Genomic DNA, 9,802 nt, shown 5'->3' with positions numbered 1-9,802 from the left:
TTGATCAAATTTCTCAAGGGATACTTTAAAATTCATCATCTTATGCATATATGATCTACCATGAGCCTAGAAATCCAAGAGAATTGAAGGTTAGCAAGTTGGTTGGTGGTGGTTGGCCAGATGAATTCATCTGATCAAAACCGGGTCTCCCTAGACCCTATATCCTACAATTTTCACCATATGAAAATTATTACAAGATAAACTGTACTCTAAATGACATTCCAAACAACTTTCATGTTGAGACCTAGAGATATTTTTTCTTGGAAAATCATTTTCTGTAGAAACATTATAGGTCATTTTCTCTAAACCCTAATTTGAAAGTCAACTTCCCAAGGCCTTAACTTGCTCAATTTTTATGATATGAAATATTTCCAAGTTGAAAAATCAAATTCAAGATTTCTAATTCAACTTTGATGTTTGGAGTAAGAGTTAATTCAACTTTTGTGAGCATGTGATATGAGGATACATTATATGTCATTTTTGACCTATTCCATTGAACAAGTGATTTTCCTCAACTTCAAAAATGCATAACTCTATCATTCTAAATCCAAATTACATGAAATTGGTGACCATTTTGAAGGTCTTTGAAATAGCTACAACTTTGATTAGGACACATTTCTCATTTGAAGCTCACATAAAAAGTTAAGCAAGGTGGAATATTGAGATATATGGCTTGACACTTAGAAAAAATTTCAACATGTTGAAATTTCCAAACTTCCACCTTAAAATTCACCATGATCCAAGTTCCAAATTAAAAAGTGTCCAACATCAAAGTTGTTCCCCTTGATTTAAGATTTCCAAAGAGCCCAAGTTCATGCATTTTGGATAAAGTTTGCTAGGAGTGAGCATGGCTTTAACAGGTCTGCATGATTAGAAGAAATCAAATACCAAAAATCCCATTTCACATTGCCTTGAAATCCAAGCCTCATTTGAACTTCAAAACAGTTGCAAGTGGATCAAATTGGATTGCTTCATGGGCCTGTACACGCCCATGCAAGATTGTGCATGAAATGTCCAAATTTAGCAATTTTTCAAGTGTGTAAATATCAGTCCCAATTGCTATAAATACAGGCCTTTGGAGCTCAATTCAAACAGACCTTGCGCGCCTGCTTTGCCCCCCAATTGAAACCCTCACCATTCAAAGGAAAACCTGAGAATTTTCAACTTGAAAATTGAGTTTGAATCTCACTGTTTAGAGATTCAGAAACTCCAGGATCCAAAGTTTTATATCATTGCCAAACCTCTCCTGCAAGCTTCTCAAGTGTGATCAGATCAAGGTTGAAGCAAGCAAGATCCATTTTTGCACAGCATTGAAGATAAATTTCAAAAAACTTCATCTCTTCGATTCTCACTCAATTCTCATCAATTCTCTTGGATCTTTGGTTGTCTGAAGTCCTACCAATGTAGGCAAGAAGATTGAGTTGCTTTGAGGTCAAATCGAAGCAACTCAGTTGTCACACCTCAAAATTCAACTCCTCATCTTTTTATATATTTGGAGTTAGTTGAAATTGAGGTCAGATTCGTGCTCTACGCCATTTTTTATTTCAGATCATGTCCTCCTTTTTTATTTTGGTGATGGTTAAGGGTGGACCAGTCCGGTGAGGTCCACCAGAGAAGAAAACCGGAGCTCTGGCTCCGGCGGTGTGTTGGCACGTCTCCAAACCACAAGATCCATTTGAAATGTTTTAATCTTAGACGTTGGTTTTGATTACCACACGTGTGGCGCGCTGACTAAGTTCCACTATGGAACGTGCGTTTCCGTCCACTTGATTTGCCACCTCAATTAATGAGGGAGATCAAGTGGCTCACGTTTTTTTGATTTTCTAATTTTTGTTTTAATTCATTTGATTTTCATTAATTCATATTAATTTTAATATTGATCCAAAAAATATGAGAGTTTCACCCAAAAAATTTAAATAAATTTCTCTTTCATATTCTGAATTAAAATTATTTTTTGGGTCATTATTAATATTTTTCATGATTTTGTGATTATTTTTAATTGTTTAAAAATACTTTTAAGTCTTTAAAAATTGTGAAATTTTTTCTCCAAGGTCCTTTGACCTTGTTTGACCTATGATAAATATTAGGGGTGTTCAAATCCAATCCAATCCAAAAAAAATCGAAAACAAAAAAAAACCGAACAGAAAAAATCGAAAACAAAAAAAAAACGATTTTTTTTTGGATATGTTTGGACCACCTTGTAGAATAACCGACCGGTTCGGTTCGGTTTTCGGTTGGCTGCATGAAAACCGAACCAATCCAAACTGAACCGATATTTATTCATATAGTATTCTCATTAACTCTAATTAATTAAATACAATGCACCGTTATAAATTAAATACAATGCACCTTTACAGCACATCATTCACTAATTAATAATATTATTTAAATATTACAATTTAAATACAATTAAATACTAATAAATACATTTGTTTAAACACATACTATTACTAGAATGCATACTAGTTAATAGTTATAGTTAAATATGATTTCCTACCCCTAAAAAATGTTTCGGTCATGCTTTAAAAAATATGATTTTCTGCAAATAAATTCTATTAAATTTACTAGAATGCATACTAATTAAATATTATATGACAATGAAAAGCCAAACGTTTCGGTGATGATTTCCTACCCCTAAAAAATAGTATTATATTAAATATTTTGTGGGATTCCGCCGCCAAACATTGTCTTTTTAGTCCATAAAACTCAGAACTCAATCGTCCATTAGCTCTCCTCAATCTCAATCTCAGATTTTCAATAATATCTACCCAATCTCAATCATCCCCAAAATTAAAAACAATAAATATAATTATTTCTTGGAAAAGCACGTTTAGCTTTAGACAATTCCTCAAGTTCCAATTTAAGCTCTCTCCTATTTCAATTCATCTCCCACAAACCATTATAATTTTTATTATTCACAATTCTCTCTCTCATTTCATCTCAATCTATTTTCCTATTCGGAACCCTCATTCACTATTAAGTAAGTTTGTATCTTTTATATGTTCTAATTTATAATTTTTCTGTTTTTGAATTTAGATTGTATTTTCTAATTTTTCCCGTTTTAATAAAAAAAATATTGTTTGTTTTAAAGGAATGAGCCAAGCAAAATCCTTTGATCCTATTACTTCATCTACTCAATCTGATCTTATTAGCAGCACCATCCAGGTATAAAAATTTAATTCGAATTAGTTTGTTTTACCTTAGGAAATGTTGGTTAATGTTCTACAATGGTGTAATGTTGAAACAGTTGATGTTCTAAAATTTATTTTTCATCTGTTTCCTATTTTGCAGGGTGAAACAGTTCAACCTCCACCTCCATTGGTACAAAGTAATGAAGTAAACAATGATGAAGAAAATGCTAATAAGAAAATGAAAGTTGGAGAAGCTTCAACATTAACCACATCCAACGATCCTAATGTTGCATTTGGAGACTCAGGTAATAGAAAACCTATTAAACCTAGATCTTGGACTTGGGAACATTTTACAAAAATAGGATCAAGAGCTAAGTGTAAATGGTGTGATGTATCATATGCTGCTGATTCACAAAAAAATGGCACAAGTAATTTGAAACACCATTTGTTGCACCAATGTAAGAAGTTTCCCAAAGAGTCTCTTGATCCCACTCAAAAGACTCTTGTTCTTCAACAATTGAAAAAAGAAGATAGAAACGGATATGGTAGTGTTCTCACTAGTGTCCATTTTGATGCCGAGACATGTAGGAAAGCTTTAGCTAGGATGATAATTATTGATGAGTTGCCTTTTAAGTTTGTTGAGGGAGGGGGATTTCTTCATTTTATGAGTGTTATGCAACCTAAACTCTCAATTCCTTCAAGGATTACAATTTCAAGAGATTGTTGGGATTTGTACACGAGTGAGAAACATAAGTTAAAAACTGTGTTAAGTAAATCAAATCAATGTGTCTGTCTTACAACTGATTGTTGGACATCTGTGTAAAATTTGAGTTATCTTTGTCTTACTGCACATTTCATTGATCATGATTGGAAAATCCATAAAAGGATTCTTAATTTTTGTCCAATTGTAAATCACAAAGGAGTGACCATAGGAAAAAAAATTGAAAAATGTTTGGAGGAATGGCTAATAGGTAAAGTCTTCACCATTACGGCTGATAATGCTAGTTCCAATGATGTTGTTATCACTTACTTGAAAAATACAATGGATGATTGGAATTCACATCCATTGAAAGGGGAATATATGCATGTTCGTTGTTGTGCACATATTTTGAACCTTGTGGTCCAAGATGTATTAAAAGACTATCATTCTTCAATTAGTAAGATTAGGAATGTTGTTAGATATGTTCGTGCCTCTCCGGGTCGTTTGGATAGGTTTAAAACTTGTATTAAGGAAGCTAGGTTACAAGAAAAGTCGATTGTTCAGTTGGATGTTTCCACTAGATGGAACTCCACATATATTATGCTTGAAAGTGCGTTGAAGTTTCAGAAGGCGCTTAAGAGATTGAGTGAGAAGTGTGCTGATTTTGTGTTGATTCAAGGTGGTATTCCAAATAATGAGGATTGGGATAATGCAAAATGTTTTGTTAATTTTTTGAAAATATTTTTTGATATCACAAAGAAGGTTTCAGGTTCTACTTTTGTAACCTCTTCTCAATATTTCAATGAACACATTATGATCTTGACTACATTCAAGGGGTGGATGGGATTAACAAGTTCAGACAACTTGCTTGGAAAGATGGCTGAAAATATGAAAGCTAAATATGAGAACTATTGGGGTGATGTTAAAAAAATGAACATTCTGCTCTTTGTTGCTGTTGTGCTTGATCCTCGACATAAGATGCAGTTTGTTAGGTGGGGCTTGAACAAGGTATATGAGAAGAATGTTGCTGAATCTTTGTATAAGAAAACAAAGGAGACATTATACAAAATATTTGATAGTTATGTTATTGTTCTGTTGATTCCTCTAATAATTTTCTGAAAACTGTTGTTGTTCCTGCAATGTTGTTGATTTTTGTTCTGTTGCAGAAAAATTAAATTTCTACTGGAAAATTGAATTGTTCTTGAATTTGCAATTCAATAATTGTTCTTGATTTGCTTTTCTACAATGATGATGATTGTTGTTTTGTTACATACATGAAAATTGAATTGTTGCAAGATTTTAAAGTATATTAAATTCAATTAAATTAAATTCTTTATTGCAATTCTATTGAAATTATATTAAATTTATTATTGTTCTTTTGTTCAAATCCAATTGTTGACGGAAAATTAAATTGAATTGTTTTCCTGTCATGCAAATTGATTGTTCAAAAAATTCACCAAGGCATGTAAAAAATATTAAATTTTTGCAGGAAAATTCAATTTAATATTTGAAGTGTCATATTGGAAAATTCACCATCCACGGATTCCACGGGCATGTAAAAATTAAATTGGTTTCTTTATATATATATATATATATATATATATATATATATATATATATATATATATATATATATATATATATATATATAATGTCATATAGAAAATGTTTTTGTCAGAATTTAAAAAAAAAATTAAAATTATTTTAGATTTAGAAGTAGTGTTTGTTTAAAAACCGAATAAAACCGAACCGAAGTAAACCGTATAAATTGGATCGGATCGGATTGGATTTTTTTTATTGTCATCCAATAACCGAACCAAACCGTATGCTCTTTGTATCTTTGGATCGGATGATTTTTTGTCTCAAAACCGATCCAAACCAAACCGTGAACACCCCTAATAAATATCATGGCCATTTCTTTGGTGTTTTGATGAGGTTTTAGGAATTTGACAAACCATATTTAATTTAAATGCATTATTTTAGTATTTTTAAATTGAATAAATGCCAAATAATTGTGTTGACCTCTTGTGATGGTTTGTGTAAGTTTGACTTGTGTTGTTGGGCCTTGGTCAAGGTTGATTTGACTTTGCTAGGTTAATATCATTGGATTTAGGGGATTGATGGAATGTACATTCCATCTCCCAAAATGAATGAATGATATTAACTTGGTAAAGTCATCATTTAACCAATTTGAGTTATGATCCATTCCCCTCCCTCTTCATCTAATTCCCCTTCTTTATGCATTCATTTCATTTGTCCTATGACATCTCAAAATCCTAAGGCTAGTTAATTGCAAAATCAACATAAGTATGGATGAGATTAGGCCACCTCTTTTGCATATTCTTTTTGTGTGTGGTATGTTTCATGAGCATAGTCCATTATACTATGCATCTAACATGCATTAACACCAAAATTCTATTGTCCGACCTCAAATAGTTGTGACTTCTACATTAGTCCAATTACGATTGCTTAACATAACGCTAAATTTTGACACAAAAGGCATAGCATTCTAGTTAGTGAGATTGTAAGTCTCCCCTCTTTCATGGTATTGTGTGGAAACTTGGCCTTTTTTCCTTCCTTTGGAAGATGTCTTGGCTCAAGGATCCATGCTTGTGATAAGTGGGTTGAGTGTTCTCCAAAGAATGACTTAAAACAGAAAAAGCAAAAGCAAAACAATACTACCTTCTAACTCATTAACAACTAACATTTAATTTCAAGCCATTTACTTCAATGCCATTTAATTTTAAGTCTATATTCATTTGCCATTATTCATACCATTCTAATTGTTTATGTTAATGTCATTTTCACTTTGTCCATTTGGACCATATTGTGTGATATATCTTGCTTGTGTATATTTTGTTTATTTGTGTGGTCTTTGACCATTAGTGTACATAATAACAACAAAAACCCTAAAAAACTTTTGTGTGGACTGTTGACTTGATCTTGGACAATTGGACTTAGAATTTAGGCAACATTCTTATGCTAAAGGACTTGGCCAATGCCAATTTTTTGAAACCAAGTGCTTGCAATTTGAAACTTCATCTGATACATCTTTGAAGATCCCTTTGAGTTCATCTGCAACATGATCATTATGAAACTGTTATTTTGAACCTGTGACTTGTGGAATTCATCTGCTACATGGGCAAATTTGAAGAAGATCATGGAGTGGCTAATCTTGGATGTGGCTATCTTTATTTGATGCCTTGCTCTTCAAGATTGATATAATATGCATTATGTGTTGCTTGATTCTAAATATCCAAGGGAATTTGGGTTTCTATATGACATTCTTGTCTATTGGATTGCTACTCATTGGTCAGATCTTTTCAACTCTTAACTTTTAATTTTGTGCATAGGATTAATCTCTTCACCTCCTCCCCACTTCTTTAATTTCAAAATCTCTCCCTCCTTTTAAAAAATTCTTCTTTGCTTGAACTAGTCTTATTCTAAACTTTGACCACTTTGCAAACTAGAAACTTTGGCCTTATGCCATTGCATTTTCAAAACTCTTTTCTTAATCAAACTTGTAAATAGACTTAATCATTCTTAACCTAAACTTTAAAATAGCCAAAAAGAACTAACTCATTCAAACCATTTTTAGGCCTTTGTGCCTTTCAAACTTAATTTTTGTTAAAAACAATGCATCCACTTTGAAATTTATACCACGAACTACGAGGTTTTGATCCCTCATTTTTATGTTGGTATGTAGGCACAAGTCTGAAGGTCTTGTGAAACACAAAGAGTATAATTAATGAATTATTTTCTCCTCCCCCCATTCTATTTATTTGTAAACATCACTTTGTACAAAATACATATCCATACAAAAAAGGGCTCCCTAGGAGTACCTAGGACACTTTGGGTGCTAACACCTTCCCTCTGTGTAACCAACCCCCTTACCTGTAATCTCTGACATTTTATTAGTTTTGATTTTAAAACTTCTTACTTTTGGGTTTTGTTCGTACTTCTCCCTTGGAAACAATAAAAGTGCGGTGGCGACTCTGGTTTTATTGATGTCTAGCTTATCCATAGCTTAATGATCATGAATTTACCGCTACAGAAATTAAGTGGCAACTCTGCTGGGGAGTAGTCTCCAGTGGGTTTAGCCTACTTTTTGTGTGTATATATTTGAATATATGTGATGTATGTTTGTTTGTATGATATAATCTGCTTGTTGTGCTTGGTGATCTCTGAGTGGTGAGATAAGTTCTAACCCAGACTTGAGTGCACTTAAGATAGGAGGATGGTATAGTCATGTTGGACTTGTGTGGAGTAGTCCTTAACAAGTTGGCTTGAGATCCATCTGCTCAGTGGAGACCCTTTTGGATTTGGAGATGTCACACAAGTATTTGTGGTTAGGCATTACTATCTCTAATTTGGGTCCGAGAAGCTGAGGACCGTAGAACATTTACCCCTCTTGGCCTATTTAGGACGTAGTGCGGAGACTGTTCAAGTGTAGACTTGATAACAGTTGTTACGCGATACTACACTCAGACGAGTTTCTCTTGAGAATATTATGGATCGATGAGTCAGTCATCTTAACCTGTAATATCTGATAGATGGAATTAATCAAGTCTTGTCCAATCAAGTCTTGTCAATATCAATTGAACTTGGGTGTTGATAAGGTGAAAAACTTAATCCACCAAAATAGATGATTGATCTTGACAATGACTTGATTCATCCCTTGACCTTTGTTTGTTTTCCTTGTGTGTGATCCCTTATTTGTGATTGTTGCACCCATGCATTCATGTGCATCATAACATTCATCACACGAAAATTTCAAGGAACTGAGGTATTATTTGCAAATATTTTCAGACCATGGATTATGGACGAAGGAACACTAAGAAGAATTGTTTCAGATGTCCCGACTTGAAAGATTTAAGGAAGCTAGCATCTTTTGTATTAGATCCCTTGGACTTCAAACAACGTCATAGGAAGTTATTGTCTATCTTGTCTTTGATGTGGTTGACGGACTTCTGAGTGTACTGGTACAGTTCTATGATCCTCTCTATCGTTGCTTCACTTTCCCAAATTATCAGCTTGTGCCTACATTGGAGGAGTATGCCCATCTCTTGGGGATACCTGTTTCTAGTAGGGTGCCTTTTAGTGGATTGGAGGAGATTCCCCGATATAATCTTATTGCTAAAGCTCTTCACTTGATGAAGTCTGAGATATAGGCTCGTTGGGTGAAGAAATGAGGTTTATTTGGGTTGCCATCTGATTTCCTCATCAAAGAAGCTACTTCTTTTGCTCAAGTCGGTAGTATGGACGCTTTTGACGCTATATTTGTGTTGCTCATCTATGGATTAGCTTTGTTCCCTAACATTGACGGTTTTGTTGATGTTAACGCCATTAGAATCTTCTTGATTGGGAATCATGTGCCTACTTTGTTGGGTGATATGTATTTCTCTTTGCATTTAAGGAATTCTAAGAGTGGTGGAACCATTGTCTGTTGCATCCCTATTCTGTACAAGTGGTTTATTTCTCACTTGCCTCAGACATCTGCTTTTGTGGAGAACAAACGATGTCTACGATGGTCTCGGAGACTTATGTCTCTAATTAATGATGACATAGTTTGGTATGATCCATCTTTGAGCAGTTTGGAGATTATTGATTGTTGTGATGAATTCTCTAATGTGCCTCTCATTGGTACACAAGGAGGAATTAACTACAATCCTACTTTGGCTCGTGGTTAACTTGGGTTCCCCTTAAGAGACAAACCTAATAGCACTTTGTTAGAAGGTCTTTTCTATCAAGAGGGTAAAAATCCCCAACATTTGAAGCAAAAGATTGTGCATGCTTGGCATAATGTGCATAGGAAAGGAAGATCCGAGCTTGGTCTGTGCAATTGTGTAGCTTTGGAAGCTTACACTCTTTGGGTGACGAAGAGAGATATGGAGTTGAAGATGCCCTATCCTTGTGAGAGACCTATGTCTATGGTTGTGGTTGAGCCATTAACTCTTCCTAACCAAGATGT

General features: G+C 33.9%; 1 protein-coding gene across 1 annotated transcript; it reads left to right on the top strand.

Annotated features, from left to right (window-relative positions):
* The first annotated feature begins 3,093 nt into the window (after positions 1-3,093).
* Positions 3,094-4,950, top strand: LOC127137380 (zinc finger BED domain-containing protein RICESLEEPER 2). The gene is made up of 3 exons (XM_051063847.1): positions 3,094-3,165; positions 3,292-3,901; positions 4,052-4,950. Exons 1-3 carry the CDS (start codon positions 3,094-3,096, stop codon positions 4,948-4,950), a joined length of 1,581 nt encoding a protein of 526 aa, XP_050919804.1.
* The last annotated feature ends 4,852 nt before the right edge of the window (positions 4,951-9,802 follow it).

Source organism: Lathyrus oleraceus, chromosome 4, assembly GCF_024323335.1.
Source record: "Lathyrus oleraceus cultivar Zhongwan6 chromosome 4, CAAS_Psat_ZW6_1.0, whole genome shotgun sequence".
NCBI lineage: Eukaryota > Viridiplantae > Streptophyta > Magnoliopsida > Fabales > Fabaceae > Lathyrus > Lathyrus oleraceus.
This window is presented reverse-complemented; position numbering and strand designations above follow the sequence as displayed.

Coding starts and splice junctions, on each gene's coding strand:
- LOC127137380 (XM_051063847.1), top strand. CDS start 3,094: ATGAGCCAAGCAAAATCCTTTGATCCTATTACTTCATCTACTCAATCT. Junction 3,166..3,291: donor TTATTAGCAGCACCATCCAG/GTATAAAAATTT, acceptor CCTATTTTGCAG/GGTGAAACAGTTCAACCTCC. Junction 3,902..4,051: donor TAAGTTAAAAACTGTGTTAA/GTAAATCAAATC, acceptor TAAATCACAAAG/GAGTGACCATAGGAAAAAAA.